This window comes from Tachysurus vachellii, chromosome 18, assembly GCF_030014155.1.
Source record: "Tachysurus vachellii isolate PV-2020 chromosome 18, HZAU_Pvac_v1, whole genome shotgun sequence".
In the NCBI taxonomy this organism is placed as follows: Eukaryota; Metazoa; Chordata; class Actinopteri; order Siluriformes; family Bagridae; genus Tachysurus; species Tachysurus vachellii.
In genome coordinates this window covers 13,265,626-13,287,883 of record NC_083477.1, presented here as the reverse complement: position 1 = coordinate 13,287,883, position 22,258 = coordinate 13,265,626, and the positions used below count along the sequence as shown (strand labels likewise).

General features: G+C 38.8%; 2 protein-coding genes across 2 annotated transcripts; both read left to right on the top strand.

Moving 5' to 3' along the window:
• The first annotated feature begins 473 nt into the window (after positions 1-473).
• On the top strand, positions 474-6,620 carry LOC132861413 (uncharacterized). The gene is made up of 17 exons (XM_060892921.1): positions 474-732; positions 920-1,202; positions 2,408-2,484; positions 2,621-2,686; positions 3,068-3,157; positions 3,250-3,345; positions 3,438-3,485; positions 3,562-3,642; positions 3,731-3,859; positions 3,952-4,001; positions 4,095-4,164; positions 4,267-4,353; positions 4,445-4,543; positions 4,633-4,713; positions 4,828-4,926; positions 5,048-5,445; positions 5,718-6,620. Exons 2-16 carry the CDS (start codon positions 1,040-1,042, stop codon positions 5,186-5,188), a joined length of 1,377 nt encoding a protein of 458 aa, XP_060748904.1. The 5' UTR covers positions 474-732; positions 920-1,039; the 3' UTR covers positions 5,189-5,445; positions 5,718-6,620.
• Positions 6,621-12,392: 5,772 nt separating this feature from the next.
• LOC132861535 (5-hydroxytryptamine receptor 3A-like) lies at positions 12,393-18,673 on the top strand. The gene is made up of 10 exons (XM_060893102.1): positions 12,393-12,509; positions 12,643-12,788; positions 12,942-12,986; positions 14,559-14,665; positions 14,918-15,087; positions 16,866-16,987; positions 17,460-17,670; positions 17,847-17,973; positions 18,223-18,262; positions 18,455-18,673. The coding sequence occupies exons 1-10, from the start codon at positions 12,455-12,457 to the stop codon at positions 18,671-18,673; spliced, it is 1,242 nt and encodes a 413-aa protein (XP_060749085.1). The 5' UTR covers positions 12,393-12,454.
• The last annotated feature ends 3,585 nt before the right edge of the window (positions 18,674-22,258 follow it).

Below are 22,258 nucleotides of genomic sequence, written 5' to 3'. Positions count from 1 at the left end.
TACAAAGTATTTGTTTAATTTCCATTTATTAATTTGTGTTTGTGTTTTTTTTTTCATTGGTTGTTGCGTTAACGCTTACCCAGATAGTGCTATTTTCTGATTGGCTATTGTGTAGCCTCTTTTTTTTGATTGGCTAATAAGTGTCAGGCTCGACTAAGAACTCCAGGGGAGACACGCTTGTTTCCTGCCTGGTTCCTTAGAGTCAGCGGTGTGGACTGAGACATTTTGGGCGAATATAACTGGGCGAATAGACAAATATACTGTATGACAAATAGTCAAAAAGTTTTTCTGCGTGAGAAATACGATGTGTGGCGGGAGAACGTGACAAAAGACCCATATGAGTGACTGTCACGCTCAATGCATGACACTTGATAGCCCTGTAGTAATGCATTACAATAGTCCAGTCTAGAGGTCATGAAAGCATGAACTAGCTTCTCAGCATCAGATACAGATAGGATGTTTCTCAGCTTGGCAATATTTCTAAGGTGGAAGAAGGCTGTTGCTGTCTAATATAACAACCAGGTCTTTCACTTTTGAGCTAGTAGTTACAGTAGATCTCTCTAAATGGAAGTTGAATTTTGAGAGCTTCTGTGTACTGGCTTTTGGACCGATAAGTAGTATTTCTGTCGCCCCTTCCAATATGGCGGACGCGTTGACGTGTCTGCATACATTTCAACAGCGGCTACTGCGCCCTCTACTGCTTCCTAATACGGCAAGCTACGACAACGAAGGGTATTTATTAATCAGTAATTTTATTTTATTTAGCATTTTATTTAAACACATTCTTAATACATCATTGTCTTAATTCATGCATATACAAAACATGAAGATAAATATATTTGTGAATATAAATGTACAAAACGCTGTTGTTTTTTAAATGTACCACGTCATCATTTGGAACGCGCCGTGGGTATAAAAGCTGTGACAGCGACGGAAGCAGCGATAGTGTGGATTGTCTGGAGACAAGAGACAAAGGGAGGAGAAACAGCGAAGCAAAGCGACGAAGAAACAGCGAAGCAAAGCGACGAAGAACCGAGAGATGCTGCACATGAAGACGTTTCTTTCCGGCCGGAGTAGCGGCACAGTCCGGGGCCTGACCTGCGCCGCCGGGCTGATCGCGCTCGCCACCGCGGGATACTACGCGTATCGCAGGCTGAAGAGGACCAGCGACCTTCGAGCTGCTGAACGGGAGGCTGCTCAAGGTATGTTAAAAACTAATGACTTTAGTCAGGTACAGCGGACAAAACAGGAACAAATCCGGCGTGTAGTTTAGCTAACAGTGCTAGCCGAAAGCTAACGCTCGTAGCTGAGCTAACATTAGCACGCGATGCTACGTGGCTCATATCAGGAGGATTTTAAAGTATAAAAGTGATTATTGTGATTTAAAATTAACACACACATTCAGACTCACAACATCATGATTTTTACACTTTAAATCATTTTAAATAATCAAGCAAAGGGCGGTGACACGAAGCCTGAAAATGAAACGGGGTTAATGTTATAATTATTATAAATGTTTATTAGTTTTATTATTAATCACTAATCACAGATCTTCTGTTGTCTTTTTATCTACACAACTTCACCTCTTTTGGGTTCATGACCGTGTTTTCAATTGTTGTTGTTATCTGACTGGTTGTTATCTGACTGTTGTTGGCGTTGTTGTTATCTTTTGACTGTTGTTGTTGTTGTTGTTTGCAGGGAGACTCTATTTTTATTATTGTCATTGGAGAGACCAAGCTGGTTAAAATGAAGTGAATGTTTTGCTTTTTGCATAAGTTTTACTCACAAAAATCCATTTATGAACTATTGTTGTTGCCGTTGTTATTTGACTGTTGTTGCCGTTGTTATTTGACTGTTGTTGCCGTTGTTATTTGACTGTTGTTGCCGTTGTTATTTGACTGTTGTTGCCGTTGTTATTTGACTGTTGTTGCCGTTGTTATTTGACTGTTGTTGCCGTTGTTATTTGACAACAATAATCAAGGAAAGGGAGGTGACAGGAAGCCTGAAAACGAAGTGGGGTTACTGTTAATTATTTTAAATGTTGTTGTTAGTTTTATTATTAATCATAATAATAACAATTATTATAACAAATTAATTGTATCATTATTATTATTATTAGTATTATTAGTAGTATTATTATTCAAATTATTTATTTCCCCTCCTCTTAAATAAGACTTTTTTTTTCATGTTAATCAGTAATATAACACTGTTCCAGTTGTCAGAGCTGCTGTTACAGGCTATTAAACAGGTTTGAGAATGAAACAGCACTATGGTCTGCTAGAGATCATAAAGTTGATGAAAGAGTGTCTCTTTCAGATCTCCATGACAACCTGGTTTATGCTCCTCAGTAAATAAGCAGGGACATGAGAAAATATTGATGTGGTTAAATGTGTAAAATGTTTTACAGGATCTGTTGTAGGTGTTGATGTCGAGGTAGTTCTCGTATGCACCGAAGAAGACCCTCAGACATCAGCTGTTGTCCTGGTAATTTTATATTTCTGTTATTAATAGTGAGTGGTGGGTTTTATTTATATTTTTTTATTTATTTTTTTTTAAAGATTCATTTGCACAAAACAGCTTTAAGAAGCAAACATAGAATAAGTCTTTGTGCTTTATTTAGGTCACTGAGACAAATCCCCAGCTCCTGAACACCAGCCTTGACCCTGAGAAGTCAGCTGTCATTCTGGTAATTTTATATTTCAATCATTTTTCAGTGTAACGTTTCCCAAGCCTTTTGTGATGTTGAGCCCCTTGTACCTAAATTATTTAGCTTGCGTACTCCTGGAGATATCGAGCTGGAAGGAAGTGAATGTTTTGCTTTTTTTTTATTCCTCACTGGATAATCCTCCTCTTGGCATTTTCTTTTACACGTGATGTATTGGAAACAGTTTTAAAGATGATGCTTGTAGCCACCGAGAATGTTTGATTTAGTTTGCAGTAATTTACATTTAGCTCTCACATGCAAAGAACCCACTGAAGTTGTATCACATGAAGTGACCCATTTAATCAACTCGTAATGGTTTCAATTTATTTGTAAGAGTCACGGTGTGATGTTTGTGTCCTGCAGCTCTCACATCACCATGGCACACGTCAGCTGCACTCTGCCTGGCAGAACATCCAGTTCTTTTCCTCACAGTCCTGCAGCTTCGTCTCTGAGGTATTGTTCTCATGTCTGTGCTCAGCGTAGCACCAGATAAGTGTTCCCTCTTGTTCTCATGCTGTAGTCTGGTGTTTTGTTTCTGTCACTAGTCCCTGGAGGTACGCAGGTACATCGCATGCTTGGTGAGAGGTCCAGAAGTCCTGCTGTGGTGGATCACCACCACCAAAATGTCCAGCAATCATTGGGTAACATCAGTCTCCATTTTGTTTTACGAAACTTTAATCGTGTACAGACGAGCGATTGAGTAACAGGCAGTTGTTGGTGTCGCTATTTGCAGGGAGCCTTTAGCTCCACCACTCAGGAGACCTTGATCACCTGCATACAGGTAAGATCTTGATTGTTGTAGCACCACAAAGCTTTAGTAAGTACAAAGACTAAATTTCTGCATTTTCTCTCAAAAGCGAGTCTGCGGGAGTGTGAGAGCGCTGGTGGCCTGCCATCACGAGGAGACGACCGTCCACGTGCCGTACGAGGATGGCGAGGTAAATTCATTATGCCACCCGGTTCTTTGTAAAGTTTGTCTCAGTAACGTTTGTTCGCATTGGCCATGTTTTGCGTTTTTGTTCACAGCAAACCATTTACCAGGTGAGTCGCTCGTACCTTCGCATGGACGTGGACGGTCAGGTGGACATGTCCCATGAGGAGGAAGGAAGTTTCTTCACTCCTCATGCTGACTCTGAGGTTCAGTCAGAATTTGAGGTAATTCAGTGTCTCGGGCTTGATATACAGTACAACTGCATAAACGTACGTTCTCTGGTGTTTGATGATCCAATGCTGGTTTCTCACTGCAGGAAAGTGACGTGGAACTTCCACCTGAGGAGCAGGAGGTGCCTTTCATCAGGTAGGGTCGTCTTCATGTTTTCACTGTGTCTTACGTAAAAGTAACAAAGCAGTCTGGTTAATTTAATCACGATGTTTTTTTTTTTTTTTTAAGCTTGTACCTCACAGGCCGTGGCATCACAGACCTCGTCCTGAAGCTGCCTGCCGTCCGCGAGGCGTTCTCTGTGAGTCTTTACTCGTTTAGTTTCTCTGAAGACTCCACAAGATACCCCACAAGCAAGTTCCAGACTGTCTCGACTCATGTGGTGTGTTTATGTCGTGTTTAGAGGATGATGTCGAGCATCCATAGCAAGAACTTCTTGTACGTGGCTGGCAAGCAGATCTTGATGCGTCTGGCAGCAGCCAACAAACAGGTGAGTGCCGATTTGTACGCAGTTACGTCTCATACCCGTGCAGCGAGACTGAGGAGACGGAGCAGTGACCGGATGTCTCCTTTCCGGACAGGATCCGCGTGGCGTACAGAGGGCATACGACGAGGTGATCCGATTCCTGAGAGAGCCATCCTATCAGGAAATGATCGAGGCGGAGGTGCTCGATGCCCAGGTAAGCTTGGAAGTAACAGTCACTAACTATAAAGCATTTTTAGTTTTAGTCTTTACTTGTGAATCTAATCTAAATTCTCCCCCGTCCAGCTGTACCACTTTAACCTGCTGGATGTGTTCTTCGAACTCATCTTCTTCAGCTGCTTAATCAACAGCTTGCCGCCTGAAGCTGTAAGTGTCTCGTCAGCGGTTCCAAAAGGGAAAACTCGAATGAATGTTTCTCTCCAAGATGTGGGTGGAAATAACGTCACGTAACGTCACGATTGTTGTTTTTCTTCTCTATAGTTGGATGGGGGATTCTTGCAGCTTGTGTTCTATATGAACAGCCAGTGGGACGTGGACATCAGGGAGCCTGAAGCAGAGCAGCTCTTTTTGCTGCTTTCCGTAAGTGAAAGAGTTTTTTCCAACACCATTATACACGTTAAAGAATCTGCTTTAAATTTCAGTGTTTCTGTGATCTGTTTCAATAACATAATGCTGTAAACGTATGTGTGTTTGTGTACAGTTAAAGCTGACAATGCTGCTTGAGGAACTGTTCTCGCAGCCCCTGGACCTGTACAGTGACCCAGCAGCTTTAGCCACCGTTGTGCTACGACTGGTGAAGGAGCGTGTGCAGGAGATGCTGAAGGCCATGGCGGAAGTCTGAGCAACACCACACGCCTCTGGCGTACACACACACACACACACACACCTCTGTCCCTGTTTTCCTTCTCTTTCGCTTCATTTCACTCTCTTTACAGGTAAGTACTTATTATGCTGTCTTACTGTGTACACATTTAAACATGTCTTTCTTTTCTTCTCTCCCTGAGCAGCTACACAATACACAACATCGACGGCCTGGCCTCTAACAACAACATCTTGGTTTGCTCACCGACTGCACAAACACCTGCAGCTCCAACGCCAGTATCCTTATTTTTAAGTTAATCTTAGTATAGATTTTATAAGATTTTTTTCTTAGTATAGTATAATATTTATTAACGATTTTCTATTCTATTTATTAAGATTTTAGTATTCCATTTATTAGATATTTAAGATTTTTGTATTTTTAATCGAATTTTTAAATGCTTTTATTACAGATTTTTGTAAGTGTATTTTATATGTATTTAATTATATTCTAATAAAAAAAAATTAGCATATTTCATGCTTCATTGTGATCATTTACAACACTGCTTCAGTTAATGAGGTGCATGTGGAGGGGAACCAGGCGATCACGAACTACAAGACAGCTTCACCTGTCTGTGATGGTGACGTCTCCCTCCCAGATGCGCTGAACATTTTCTGCGCTCGGTTTGAGGTGCAGAACAACATTGTGTAAAGGAAGACCATCCCTCCAACAACGATACGGTACTCTGTCTATCCACGGCTGACGAGCAGAGTTAATCCATGGAAGGCTTCTGGACCAGACCACATTCCTGGCAGGGTGCTCAAGGAATGTGCAGAACAGAGCATCGTGAGCAGCTGCATCCCTGTCTGGTTTGGGAACTGCACCATCTCGGATCGCAAGACACTGCAGCGGATAGTGAGGACAGCTGGGAAAATCGTTGGGAGTTTTTCTTTCCTCTCTCACGGACATTTACACCACACGTTGCATCTGCAATGCTAACAGCATTGTGGATGACCTCACACACTCTTCTCCCTCCTGCCGTCTGGGCATGCGGACCCTCACGACCAGACTGAGTAACAGTTTCTTACCACAAGCCATCAGACTCTTCAGTGACTGAACTGTACTGAGCACAGTACACACACACACACACACACTCACTCGACTGTATGGACTGATCTGAACCAAATACAGTCTTCCAATATACATCCATGTCTACCGCACCATCCATTTCAAACTGTTTACCTGTTTTGTACATTGTCATTACAATACATCATACAACTGCTGATATTATATTAAGTGTTCATTCCAGTATTTTTGCACATGTACAGTAGAGTATACAGTATGTAATCTGGTTGGCACTGCTTTTGTCTTGCACAGATTGCACTTTTATGTGGCTAAGACATACTTAAGTCCTTAGCTCTGTTGTTCTATGTATCTCTGTCTTGTAGCACCACGGTCCTGGAGAAACATTTTCTCATTTCACTTTGTACTGTGTCGGCTATATATGATTGAAATGAGAGTAAAAGCTTATTAACTTGACTTGGTACTGTGTTATTTATATGGTTCTCCCAACCAAAATTCATTTCAGATGGTGTGACTTGATTGGTAACATCACCTGGTACATTGCAATCAAATGAGTGAATCTAATGGCACATTTAATGTAACAAAAAATGAAAAACACTCAACACTGTTTAGTTAGCATATCCTTTAGTGAGTAAAGTTTCCTAGATGGAAGAGCATAAATCCTTCGGTTTGGTTACCAGTCCGTCAGATGACCGTGTCGAACGTATAATCGATGAAGGTGGAGCAAGTATGATTTTAGTTTCAAGCAGAATTCAATTCATTCGTTCATTTTCTACCGGTCAGATGTAATAGAGCACAATATTATGGGATGTATTATGTGTACACCTGACTAAAGAGATGGGAGCTAAACCATTAAGAGCCTTTTGTGTAAGTAGCAGCAGTTTGTAATCAATTCTAAACTTAACAGGTAGCCATTGTAGAGATGATAAAATTGTTATTACATTACAATCAATGCGGGACACTTGATAGCCCTGAGAACATTCAATTCAATTTGGTGTGTATTAGAAGGAGGTAACGGATTCTAATAACCTGTAATAGGGCCTTATCATATTTGGTGACCCTGCTATAAGTTTGTTTCTGTTGATATGAGATCCAAATCTTTTTCAGGATATAATATAGAGGGTGTTAGGCATCACCAGAGTGAATTTGGAGAACAATAACAAATTCCAGTATTTTATTCATCACTTTATTACCGAATAACAATTCAAATGTTTTCAAATTTGTTTATTTCAAATTTGTAATAATAATAATAATAATAATCATCATCATCTTATTGTTGTTATATATTTAATTTATATAATGAATGAATTAATTATAATTAATATATATAATTATCAGTCTAATTGTTGCATCTGGGGGCAAGTCGTGGCTTAATGGTTAGAGAGTCTGACTCGTAATCGTAAGGTTGTGGGTTCGAGTCTCGGGCCGGCCACAACTGAGGTGCCCTTGAGCAAGGCACCGAACCCCCCAACTGCTCCCCCGGTGCCGCAGCATAAGTGGCTGCCCACTGCTCCGGGTGTGTGTTCACTTTGGATGGGTTAAATGCAGAGAACAATTTCTGAGTATGGGCCTTTAGTTGAATACGTTTCTTACATTTAAGTTTTGCCACTAAAACACCCAGTACAGGCATGTTGATGTGCAAACGTGGTTGTTTTACGTGTCTTAAAGATATAAAGTTAATAAACTAATCTTCATTAACTTACAAAATCTTACAAAAAAAGCATACTTTTAAAATGTTTCTTTCGATCCATCAGTTGTTTTAAAAACTAACGCAACTGAGTGAAACACTCATACGTTGATAAGACATTAAATCATAACCATTTACATTTGTTGCTGTATCAGTTCAGTGATTTACGCATGCGCAGTAATAACAGCTCATCGGTTCTCAGTATGTCGGACGCGTCCGAAAGAAACAGTTCTCAGTTCAGTGTACTGATGATTCGCTGTATCAGTTCAGTGATTCAAGAATGCGCAGTATCAACAGCTCATCGGTTCTCGGACGCGTCCGAAAGAAACAGTTCTCAGATCTGTACCTATGATTCGCTGTGTTGGTTCAGTGATTCACGCATGCACAGTATCAACAGCTCGAGCTCACAGTTCTCTCAGCACATGTCTCAGTTCAGTGTACAGGAGTTACATATACTCCGTGATATTAGTATATTTAGAGTCGGAGGGGCTGTCAGGCATGACCGAAAGTGAGTAACGAATCAGTCCGATTTGGTGAACTGATCCATCCAGTTCACTAAAAAGAACCGGTTCAAAAGAATCACTACTCGACTAAGAACTCCAGGGGAGACGCGCTTTATTCCTGGCCGGTTCCTTAGAGACAGCGGTGCGGACAGAGACATTTTGGGCGCTGCGGCTTATTAAATATATGATAGTCAAAAGATTTTTCTGCGTGAAAAATACGATGTGTGGCGGGAGAACGTGACAAAAGACCCAAATGAGTGACTTGATAGTCCTGTATCTATCTATCTATCTATCTATCTATCTATCTATCTATCTATCTATCTATCTATCTATCTATCTATCTATTTGTCGTTTGTTTGTTTGTTTGTTTGTTTGTTTGTGCAAATACACTATTGTTTATTTTCATATTGTATAAATCTTTTCCCTTTACTAAACATTTCTGTGGAGAGGAACTTGATCACTATTTACTACTAATGCAATCACATAACACGATCCCTAAGATTTCCTGAGCTCAGGCTACTGTCTGTGGGTTCCTGCCACCTCACAAAACCACACCAGTGAGTGGATCCATAACTCTATATTGTCTGTAAATGCGTGTTTGTGCACAGTTCCAGGTTCATGGGACCTCATGCTCAGTGTTCCTGGGATTGGCTCCTTGTTCCATCTTGGCCATGATGAAGTGAATATTGAAGATGGAAGACTGAACATTTAGTTCATTTAGATCTTATCATACATATGCTATAAGCTTCTAAGTGTAGTAGTATACAGTATGTACCACTGTATCCCTATATTAATAATGTTAAATGTGCCCAGTATCATGTTATTTTTTTTTAAATCAGGTGTATTAAATTATCAGGTGTATTCTGTCGCTCTCTCCCACACCCATTGTCTCTTTATTGCATACAGAAGTCAACCATAGTGTTCATTCTCCCAAACCTTTGCAACACAGCTCTTACAATCTGCTTTATAATGACCTTAGCTTCTGCCATGCCAGAGCATTAGAGGCTCAGTAGTGAACACATTGGGTTACTAATAGAAGGCTGTGACTCTAAGCACTGGCACGGTCAAAAACAAATAAAGTAATTAAAATAAACCCCAAAATAATTAGCATGCCCCGAGTCATATTCGTATAGAACACATTATATGCTAAACCTTTAGTCTTGACCACATCAACCTCATGGCAATGCAGATGGTCTGTTTGTACTAAATTGAACAGTTCTACTGTACATGCAGGGCTCTGTTGCAGTTGCACTGCACTGTCCACTAGGGTGCAGTATTTTTCTTCCCAGTAAACCTTCTGCTTGGTAGGCTATAGTTTCTAAATCTTCTATTTTCCAAAATAAAAACACGTTGGCATTATTTTCCTTTTTGTCCCACTCCTACTTGTCATTTGCATTTACAGCATTTGAAAGGCAGCTTGATGGACTGGGATTCAAACTTGCAACCTTCCAATCAGTAGTCCAACACCTTAATCACTAGGCTGCCACATCTTCACATCTTCACCTTTGCTTCAGGTCTAATAATGTGCACCAGATTCTGTCTTGCAAGAGAAAAATTGTAAACTTTTTTAAAATACTCTGTATCTCTAGTAGACAACAGTCTCTTCTGGTTAGCTTTCTGAATGAGATATTGTCCTCTAGTGGTTCTGCTTGGTAGAGAGAACATCAGCATAAATGTAAATCTAAATGAAACAAGTTGAGGACAGTAGACTATGCTAATTTTTTTGTTGCTGAACTAAGAGGTGTAGCTAGAAATCACAGGCCAGTATCTTTAAGTTCTTCTTCTTGATACACACACCAGGGTTCTTGCTGCGGATCTCATTAACATGTAAAACATTTGCTTAAATTGTGGTTATATTTCTTAGTGAAATTATTATTCTTATTGGAAGATGGCAATGGAAGATGGCAAGCAGCCCAGCATTGATTCTTTGACCTTCAATGATTGTACAGTGTTTTCTTTGTCTAACACGTGGTAATACTGTACAAGAAAGAAATGGATAGTTTTTTTTAATTGTTTTTGCTTTTTTTGTTACTTGTAGTTTTTTATTGCATGTCTTTGTAACAGTTAACACATGTTAATACAAGTTAAACATGTTTATGGTATTAATTTCTATTATTCAGTTTATTTCAATTATATTTTATTTATGTCTTTTTTGTATTTGATTTTTTCGGCCCATCAATTACTCGATTAAACATAATTTCTGTACTTACGTGCAGTAGGGTACAAACTTAAACAAAATCAGACATGAAGACTTTTCTCTACACTAGCAACATAATAGTGGAATGACTGCTGAGCATGACAACCGAGCTGCTGACTTTCTCTGTATTTTGTACCCATACGGTCTAATAGTGTTTTAGCATTACAGTTTTCTTAAAATCTGGACAATCTGTAATAGCAATAGGAAGAAAAATCACTTCCCAACATATAGCCAAGTCAGGAACTCTCTCAAGGAGATCGACTTATCATTGTCAAGGTATACGATCAAGAGATTTATGAATGTAAATATAGAAGATTTAACTCAAGATGGGGGGCACGGTGGCCTCCGCCTTGTTTGTGTGGAGTTTGCATGTTCTCCCCGTGCCTCGGGGGTTTCCTCTGGGTACTCCGGTGTCCTCCCCCGGTCCAAAGACATGCATGGTAGGTTGATTGGCATCTCTGGAAAATTGTCCGTAGTGTGTGATTGTGTGAGTGAATGAGAGTGTGTGTGCCCTGTGATGGGTTGGCACTCCGTCCAGGGTGTATCCTGCCTTGATGCCCGATGACGCCTGAGATAAGCACAGGCTCCCCGTGACCCGAGGTAGTTCGGATAAGCGGTAGAAAATGAAGGAATAAATGAATGAATAACTCAAGATGTAACCTCTGCTAACAATCAAGTACAGAAAGAAATAAATGAACATATAGAAGAATGGAGAATGTTTTAATGGAGAAGAAAAGAAAGGGCTAATGATCCAATGAGAATCACATCATCTGTCAAACTTGGTGGAGGCAGTGTTATGTCATGGTCATATGTCTGCCAGTGCAACTGGCTCACTGCTTTTTATTAATGATGTGACTGCTGATAGAAGTAGCAGGTTGAATTCTGAAGTGTATAGAAATATACTTTCTACTCAGAATCAGTCTGAATCATATGCTGCAAAACCGACAGGATGGTGCTTCACAATGCAGATGGATAATGATTCAAAATGTACCATGAAAGCAATTCAAGAGCTTTTTAAGGTAAAAATGGAATGTTCTTAAATGGCTGAGTCAGTCATCTGACTTCAGCCCAACTGAGTGTGTTCAATCATATCAATCAATCATATTTTTAAGATTACGTTAGTTTGTCCAATTACGTTTGAGCCTGTGTAAATGGAGGGATTATATAAAAAAGTTTCCTAAAAAAAATTCCTAAACCATCACCTAAACCCCTTGAATTAAAGCTGAAAGTGTACACTCTTGATGTATACAGTCTTGAAAGCTTTATTTCAAATCCACTGCTGTGGTGTACAGATTATTTTTTTTTTAAATGAGATCACTGTCCGAATACTTATGGACTTATTGACTTTATTTACCCATCCATTAGCAATCCTATCTAGACTCAAAAGCCCTGTCAGAGAATTCAGAAATACTGTTCATTGTACGTTGTGTAAACAGGTCCAATCTATACAACTTGCAGATAAATGGACCTCTTTGGCTTAATTCTCATAACTGGTCATATTACAAGGCTTTTATGGGAACATTATGTTTATAGTGAACTATAGAATCTCTTCAGATAGCTTTGTGTCGTGTTGCTCATGATATTTCAAGAACTGATACGTCAATGTAGGTAGTAGTTCCTTTAAAAAAGCTATCTCATTGTTTGCTATATAGGTAGAGATGAGCTTCAGCTGGACGAGCACTAGGGAAGAAGTAGGTCTTTTACACACAGCAATGAAATTATAGAGTTTGAATATTTGGGTATGATTTAATTTTCTTATTTGTGTATTAGAAAGGAAATTAGCTTTCTCCTTCTCAACAGTAGTGAATATTTGTTTGGGGTTTGAATCAAAGGTGAGAATGTCACCTACACAGAAAATCCCAAAGTTCTTCATTACTATATCTTTCCTCTTTGGTAAGAACTTTGTTTTTTTGCTGTCAATATGTAAACTTCTGTGTATTCGATAGAATATTGTTTTTAGATTTGTTTGTAGAACTTTATAATTATAATTCAGTTTGTTATTATTTATAACTCAGTTGTTATTTAGTCTTCATAGGACATACGACTGCTTGTCTGTCACGTCGATGCCTAGCTAACGACCTCATTAACAAAAGCCTATACAGTGCACCACAGTCTCCGGGGTGTGTTATTGATGTAAACCTCACCTCTATCCAATACAAGATGCTGTCTGTTGTAAGTAACTAAACATTCTGTTTATTTCATTCACAATGTAACAGATTTTTTTTTGTGTTTTAAGTACTACATGGTGTAAAATACACAGAGTATAGATATGAGAAAGATAATCAAATCTCGAAAATATTATTTTCCCTTTTCTTTTCTTTGAAGAACACCCAGACTATGCAGTTCTCTAGCCGCTTTAAAATTAACATGGTGAGTGAATTTTTTTATCTCTTACGTTTGACACCGTTAAAGTGTATTTAATTTGACCAGTGCATTTAAAGTGAGAGCTTAATGCAGTGGAAAGAAAAGTGGTTTGAGTTCACTATGAGTTCTAAGAGTGAAGAATGAGAGTCTTGAACTATCAACAGTTAATTCTCCGTGTTGGGAATATGACTGTGTTAGTATGTAAATGGAATGTGTGAAAACACAACAGTTTTTAAAATAGAGCAAATTTGTTAGCCAACTGTATAGACATGTTTCTAAATAGATTAAATTCGACACAAAATAGATTTTTTCTTCTAAATGATGCAGTGGGCAGCTTTGTCACCTCAGAGTTTCAGGTTCCTGGTTTGCAACATGCTGTCGGGTGGATTTCCACCTTTTGATTATGGCTTTCAGATAAATCTGTTCGTTTCATTGACACTTATTGTTCGTTTCGTTGTCTTTGCCCATGGCACACTATTAGCAAGGTCAGATGGACTTATGAAATCCATTAAGGACAGCAACGGGTTTAACAGCCTTAGATGTCAGACTCCAGCCCATGAAGCGTTGGCTGAAATTCTGATGCATATGGCACACAAAATCTTAGTTTTTTGGAAGATTTTTTTAGTTTTTAAGTTGGATTCTAAAGGATTTCTGGGAGATGTGTGTGTTGTGTTTTTTAACTTTCCGCATAGAAACAAAGCCGTTTGTTTTTTTCAAAAAAACAAATTTCTTTCCAAATTATGTGAAGTTCATGGTACATGCACAATGTATTTCTAGGGACATCGACTTTACATTTTCACACCTCTAAACATGACACTGAACATAACAAACTGTGATTGGGTGCTTTACATGTCAGACACTCTCTTTGGCCAAAAGCTCCTATGGATGAGTCTGGACCTTCTGATGTCAGTTTGTAGTTCTGGCCACTAGATGACAGGATCAGTCCACAGTGTTGTGCCACTCACCAGCTTTTGAACTTAAACACATAGGACTAACAATTTAAGCCTTTCCCTGCTGTAATAGCATGGATAGCAAAAGAGATCTACTTTGTAGACTAATTTCTTGTACTGCAATAGCATTTTAAATCAGTTACTCTGTTGCTCAGCCTTCCCCCAGATACAGGTACAAAAACTAAGACGTTGGCTTTTTAACCACAAGCTATTTTTGTACAGGCAATGAACCAGAAGCAACCAGAATCAAGTTATGTTGAATTGTTCCTAGTGAGAAGTAGGAACAAAGTACTCATCATGTTACGAATATGTATAACTCGTAGCCAATGCCTCCATTTATACCAACAATAATGTATTTTGTTATCTAATTAGAAGCTAAAATAGAAACTAGAGAGCACAAAACTGTGGAGTCAATATGACTCTGTATATACTCATAGTACTACAAAGTGAAGAATTGTGTTGGAGGTCTTGTGACAAATGTCCAACAAAATTAAAAGGATAAATTGTGTTGATTTAAGTAGGAAGAACATAAATAAAAAGACTTTATTAGACTTTGAGGCATGAAAGAATGTGTGAGACCATTTGGTTGTCAGAACGAATAATCTCAGTATTTTTGTCTTTATATTAGGAGTGGACTGACCCAGACCTTAAATGGTCAGATACAAATTACACATTTAATGAAATCATGTTGCCTGTGAGGAAAATATGGACTCCTGATCTCATTGTGGAGAATGCGTAAGTCAGATCTGAGCACTATTTTTCTAGCTTAAATATTACTTTACAATTACAATTTCATTCATTTGACAAATGCTCTTCATCCAAATGAATTAGTAGTAATCGGTAATTAGTTATTCCTAACACTCAGTAAATGTTGCTTGATATCTTGTAAGCTGTTGTCTTGTTAATGTAATCAGTGTTGTGTGACATGTTAAATATTATTATACCACAAGTGATAGCAAGCAATCTCTTTCTACCTCTGTGTTCTAGAATATATTTGAACATAAAACCTGCTACTGAAGATATAGTGGTGAAACGCGATGGCACTGTGAACTACGCCATTGTCATGTATACCACAATATTGTGCAGAATCAACCTCCTCACCTATCCTTTTGCTGAAGGCTCTTGTCCTGTGGCTATCAATGGATGGAGCCAAAGCTGTAAGATTTATAAGACTGCAATTTACACTAAATGAGCAGACAATCGTTAAGGCTGCAGTGCAGAACAGAACATAAAATCATGCAGATGGAGATAAAACTTGAGTACTTACAAAACTGCTGGGATTTATAAAATCCATAGCTCAGCAGTTCTGTAAAGCCAAAATAAGAGTTGAGAGAGACTGACAAGACAGGAAGGTCCAATCAGACAGGAAGGCTAAGATAACTCAAATAAGCAAAACTCTAAAATATATAGGTATAGATATATAGATGCTTTTGGATGCTATAACATTAAGATTTTCCTTCACTTGAACTAAGGGGCCCAAATAAGTTCCAGCATGACAATCATTGCCTGACCCCAAAGGTTTTTACCAAATCACATAGTGTTGTATTTGGGCACCGCACTTTACATTTTATTTGGGCATTACACATTTTGTTGATTTTTAAAAAGAAAGTAAAAAAGAAATATTTGAACTAAAACTATTGTGCAAAAGTACTAAACCAGTACTTAGTAGCAACCCTTTAGGCAGATATCACAGCATGCTAGTTTTTATATTTATTTTATATCATTTTTCTGTTCATTTTTTTTTTTTAAAGAATATTCACTCCCTCCTCCTCTGTGGACATTTCTAGTTCTGAGTTATTCTTGGGCCATGTTTAAGCTCTACCTACAGATTAAGAATGATTATGATCTGCTGACAGATACACCCCTATACAGTACATAAAAGTTGGTGAGATGTACTTTTCATCAAAAGTTGCTCCCTTTTTGGTCCAAACATACTTGGTGACTGTGGTGAAAGAGATTTATTGTTACTTCATTAGTCTGCATCGTTTGCTTTTAAAATGCCTCTTGCTTAGGTTATGGTTAGTGATGTGTCTTCCATGCGGATCAACCAAATGCTCTGTCGGCTAAATCACATATCCTTGCTCTCATTTGGAGATTTGGTTTGATTTTCTGTCCAGCATTCAGGCATCAGTTAGATCCATGTTCTGATCTTTAGTCAGCTTGTCATGTAAAGGGAGGTTGGATTGGAGGCAACTGCAGTGAAAAGCATTTTATTTACTCAGCAGGCAGACAAATTCAAACTTGAATCAAACTCCGGAAAGGTGCACAGTCAGGTGTCAAACAGTTAGCAAACAGTAATCAAAATAAGTGAATGAGGAACAGAACGAGATTAGAACCAGAATAACACAAGACAAACAGCTCATTAAAGACATGGTATAACACTGAACGGTATTTTTGCAAAGAGCAGGGAAACTCAAGGTTTGAATACAACCCACGATGGAGAAATGGGTGGAGAAAAGGCATGAATCTGGGACACAAGGGGAAGATTCCTGACTCTACTGCTTAGGGGAACACTTAGTGAGTGTTAGGACATGGTTTGAAGAGTCCGAGGAATGATTATTCTCTGATGACAATTCCTAATGTGAAATCTGGTCCCTGGTAATGAGTCCTAATGAGTCAACAAAGGCCTAAAGACTTCTTCAGTAATTTCTGAGACTTTACAGCTTGAATGGTGTTTTGCACATGCCAGTAATGACTTATTTTCATAAAACACAATAATTCATCAAACATTTGCTGTAAAATGGCAGCTGCATAGGTTTTCTTTACACTTCCATCAATGAAATACGTAGAAAAGTACGAACATTCGCACTTATTCCATAAACATGTCCAGACAAAATGAAAACTGTGATCTTTATTGCGTTATCATTTTTTTTTTTATTAATGAATTACAAAAATAAATTTTTAATACTAATGCAATCATATTTGTGTGGTTCAGCTTGTGGGCTGCAAATCCAGTACGGCTCACTATCTGCACAGATTGGTGATGGAACTGAATGGACCACTCTGTCAGTGAACCTCCAAAATGACACCGAGGCAAAGAACCACAACTATATCTATGTAAATCATTTATTTATTCTGACACTCCTGCACAAATAGCACATAGCATATCAATAAAAGCTCCTGTTTTGGGGTTCCCATGTTCAGCATTTAATTTTTTTTTCATATGTCACACTCCATAGTGGTGCTTAATGTTTCATATGTAAGTAGACTCTCAGGGCTTTAAGAATTTTTAGTTTATTGTTTAGATCTTTAAAGAATATGATGGCATTATACCCATTTTCTGTAAAGGATCTAAAGTTTGAAGGTGTTATCTTCAACCATTAAAATTCTGCATAAGGTTATCCCAAAAGAGGTAAAACGTCTCACTGAAAGACAGTGTCCTGACATATCACCATGCTGAACATCTGGAGAGAAAGTTTGATAATTAACATGTGACCCACATGTCAAGTAAACACATATTCTTCTATAATACATAAAGTTATTTAATGCCGAATGTTTTTTCTTCTTCTTCATACTCCAAATTGTAAAGGTCACTATATCCAGCAATCCATTTAAAGCAATGGTCTCACTGGTCCTGCCCAGTGCACTAATCATGATCGCTGATCTGGTGAGTTTTGCTTTGCCGCTGGATGGGGGAAAACGCAGCTCCTTCAAGATCACACTGGTGCTCAGCTTTACCATGTTCCTTCTCATTCTCACTGACTACCTCCCTAACACTGGAACATGCAGCCCTCTGATACGTGAGTATGTCTCCAAGAAAAGTACTGCGGCACTGAAATGATGTATTCATGGCTACCTAACATCAAAACTTTTGCTGAATTTATTTCATTATTTATGTAAAGGACTTTGAATATAGTCCACCAGAATTCCTAGATACATAACTGTGCATTTTATAATTCTAATTCCCATTTTCCAGGTTATCACTTCTGCTTCTGCATGTTCGTTCTGGTGCTGAGTATGCTGATATCCATGGTGTTCACAAAGGTGGCAACAGAGGGCAATATTCTGTGTTGCAAACTTCCAAAGCTGAGTAAACCAGGCAGGTTTATCACACATATGGCAATGATGTATAGACTATCTAGTTGGGATTTCACCAAGTGCTTATACTCTGTACTTACCCTTTATACCATTAAGTACAAAGTCAAATTAAATTGACCCACAACATTAACATTTTCAGCTCACCAGATAGATCGTAACCACTCCTCAATAATCCAATTTAATAGATATCATAAAATGAAGTTGAATTATGTAATAGTTCTCATATTCTCTAAATAAGTATAACAATTGTGCAGTTCTGATAAGTTCCAGATTTTGGGCTCCATTTCTATGCAGGTGCAGTATTTCGCTGATAAAACATTGGCACGTTGCTAATTTTGTTCGGTGTAAACAGGGCTGCAGAATTTGAGTAACTCTTCTTTGGTTGTGTGTTTCATATACCCTGTTCAGTTGTGCACCTGTTGTTGGTTTAGTAATTAGTGTCTCAGTCAGTTAGCTACTTGTTTTAAGCTCTTTTGTGTGGACCAGCTCACTGCCAAGCTTGAGGGTAGCTTTCAACTCAGAGGATTCCCAGTCTCAAGTCACTTAGGTCACCTGAATAAGAACTATACTTACCCAATCATTGACCTTCACTCCACATCCCTGCTCTGCCCCATTTCCGGCTCTGTGGGGGATGCCACTCCACCTCATGGTGCTCCACTTTCCTGTTCCATGGAGGATGTGGCTCTGCCCCCCTGCCTTGTGTAGGATTTCACCTGCATTCCTCCTCGCTGAAGTAGTTGCTCTGCCCCATTTGCTTGTCTGAAGATGTCGCTCCACCCCATGTTCATCTGAGGACCTCTTTCCACCCGTGGCTTGTCTGAGGACCTCTCTCCACCCCTTGTTCATCTGAGGACCACTCTCCACCCTTGGCTGAAAATTTTGCTCTGTCCCTTACTCAGCTGAGGATGTCACTCTTGCAGCCTTTCTTGGCTGAGGACTTTAGCCACATTTCTTTGCTGTCTTCCTCGCTCCCCCCTTGGACCTTGCCGTGTTCCTCACTCCTCCTTTGGGCCTCACCAAGTTTTGATCGAGTTCTGGAGTTTTAGTGTATTCTTGCATTTGTTTTTTTGACCACAGTTATCAGTTTATATGTGAATTAGAGGCTGGGGCTGATTTCTTTTTAGTCCAGACTGTAGGGTCAACACACCCTTTCAGTGATAGTGAAACACTCTGTAGATTTTTGTTTGTATCTTGGGTCTAGTCTATTCAACTAGCCATCACTACCGACTGAGAAGGTGCACATGAGATACAGTAGTGAGTGCAATGTGAAATGTGGAAGAGTTGGATGACATTTTGTCACTTTTTTTAACTTCACCAAAATGCCATTGAGGAGAAGCTAGAATTAAATAGACAGAGTAAATTAAGTGACATGTACAGAGTTATAAAGTTTATAAGCCACACAATGAAGCTATGGGAAAAGGTAGTGGAAGCTAGGCTAAGAAAGGAGTGGATATTTGTGAGCAGCAGTATAGTTTTATGCCCAGAAAGAGAACGACTGATGCAATTTTTGCTCTGAGAATGTTAATGTAGAAGTACAGAGATGGTCAGAAGGAGCTGCACTGCATCTTTGTGGATTTAGAGAAAGTGTATGACAGGGTGCCAAGAGAGGAGCTATGGTCCTGTATGATGATGTTTTAAAGAGTGGCTGAGAAGTACGTCAGAGTAGTTCAGGATATGTACTGTATGAGATGAGTATGAAAGCAGTGAAATGTGCTGTAGGACAGACAGAGGAGTTCAAGATGGAGGTGGGGCTACATCAAGGATCGGCTTTGAGTCCCTTATTGTTTGCTATGGTGATGAATAGGCTGACAGACAATGATGTTTGCAGGTGACATTGTGATCTTTAGTGAGAGTAGGGAGCAGGTGGTGGAACACCTGGAAAGGTGGAGGTCTGCTCTGGAAAGAAGAGGAATGAAAATCATTCGTAGTAAGACAGTATACATGTGTATGAATGAGAGGGAGGGAAGTAGAACAGTCAGGTTACAGGGGGCTGAGGTCAAGAAGGTGCAGGAGTTTAAAAAGTTGGGGTTGTCCCTCCAGTGTGATGGGGAGTGTGGAAAAGTTGTGAAGAAGTGAGTGCAGGCGGGTTGGAGTGCGTGGAGAAAAGTGTCAGGAGTGTTTCAAAGGAAAGGTGTACAAGACAGAGCAGTTATGCTGTATGGGTTAGAGACTGTAGCAGTAAGAAAAAGACATGAGGCAGAGCTGGAGGTAGCAGAGACGAGGATGAGAAGGTTCTCTTTAGGAGTGACGAGGAGGGACAGGATTAGGAACGAGCTCATCAGAGGGACAGCTCAGATTGGCTGTTTTGGGGAGAAGGACAGAGGGGATACATTGAGATGGTTTGGACATGTACAGAGGAGGGAGATGGTTGTATTGATAGGCCAAAGATGAGTTATATGGATGTTACGGATATATGGATGGTGTTGAAAGAGGATATGAAGGTAATTGGTGCGAGTAGAGGATGCAGAGGATAGAGTTAGGTGGAAACAGATGATTTGCTGTGGCGACCCCTAACGGGAAAAGACAAAAGTAGAAGGAGACAAGTCCGGCTTTTCTGTATACCAAAATTACTTACTCTTTGTAAATAATATAACATGATTACAAACTCAAAACACTTGGAAAATAATCATAAATGACATAACACTGCCTGGCTGTCTGTCAGTGAATGTGTTCCTGCGTGTATACATATTAGTCTATGAAGTAACTGTAACATTTTGTAATAAGTTACAATAAGGTTTTAAAATTTTTATACCCCCCTGAGTAACCCCCCACCACACACGCACACACACACACACACCACCACACACACTCACATCTGTTGCATGTTTTCTTTTCACTTGTACAATGTGCAAAATGCAAACTAAAAATTCATTCATAAATTGTTCAAGTTTGACTTCTTATGCTTTTGGACAGTGATTGTCATAAAGAGGCACAGTATATTTCACAATAATCTCAATCTCTCTCTCTCTCTCTCTCTCTCTCTCTCTCTCTCTCTCTCTCTCTGAACAGATCAAACAGGAATGCAGTTTCTTGACATGACTGCAGATGGCCATTATCTCAGGAAGATTGTGAATTTTGTGGAGAAGATGGATAAAAAGGAAAGTGAGATGAAGAAAAAGCAAATGCTGGCAACCAAGTTGGACAATATCTGTTTTTGGGCATATGTGAGCCTTGATGTTATTTACAGTTTATGTGTGATTGCTTTTACCAAAACTGATTCTTGTAATGTTAACAACTTGGATTTCTGGTAACAGTAGTTTTCTGTCTTTTAAAATATCATCTATGCATTCTCAGTGTATATCTACGAATAGATCTGGAGTAGAGGGGTAAATGTCCTTATCCACCCTTATCACTTCCTTATTCCATACATAATTAATTATGGTGGTTCTAGTACAACATTCAAATTGTCTGAATAATCTGGAAGCCAATATGAACTACCAGAATGGTCACTGATTTTGCTTATATTTGAATAATTACATTTCTACATTTATTCCTAGATGTTGTTCATATGTTAAACCTTAAAAAACAATGGCTGAAATGCTAATAATTCATAGAATTCATTCAAACAAGATTTCTCATATGCTAATGACTAATACTGTTAGTAGCAGGATAATGTGGTTGCTGAAGATGAATGAAAGATCCAATGAACCAATTAATAAATGAATAATTGTAACACTGCAATACAAACCACTCCTACTTGGTACTTATTATGATGATTCTGTATGTCAACCCTCACTTTGCTTACTGACTATGGATATTGCCTCATATTTGTCTATTTATACTTTTTTCTCTTTACTCTGTGAACTAAATATTTACATTAATCTAAATATACAGTACCTCTACATATATCTACCTACCTATACATATATCTAGATTTATTTAGATTTGAGATTTGGACGTTGCTTGTGTTTGGATTTTGTAAATAAACCTTTTGCACATGGATCCTAAGCATTTAATTGAGTCTGGTTCATTACATCAATCTATAAATTATAGCCAACTGTATAATCAAACCACTGTGACCAAATATGACAAATGCCATTTACACTTACTGTAAGAATGGTTTTGGATCTGAGATTGCTAAAGCTCTGACTACATCTTTTAAATAATCTCCGTTACCAGATTATTTCTTAAAATTCATTCAGAACCTCCATTATATGCCACTAAATCCCTAATATCCCATTTTCAGTGACTCACCATCTAACAAGAGAACTATAGGCTGTTTTCTATTATACTTTTTAATGAAATAGAACCCAAAACTATTTTTTTGAGATCAGATTCATCTGCTTTTGT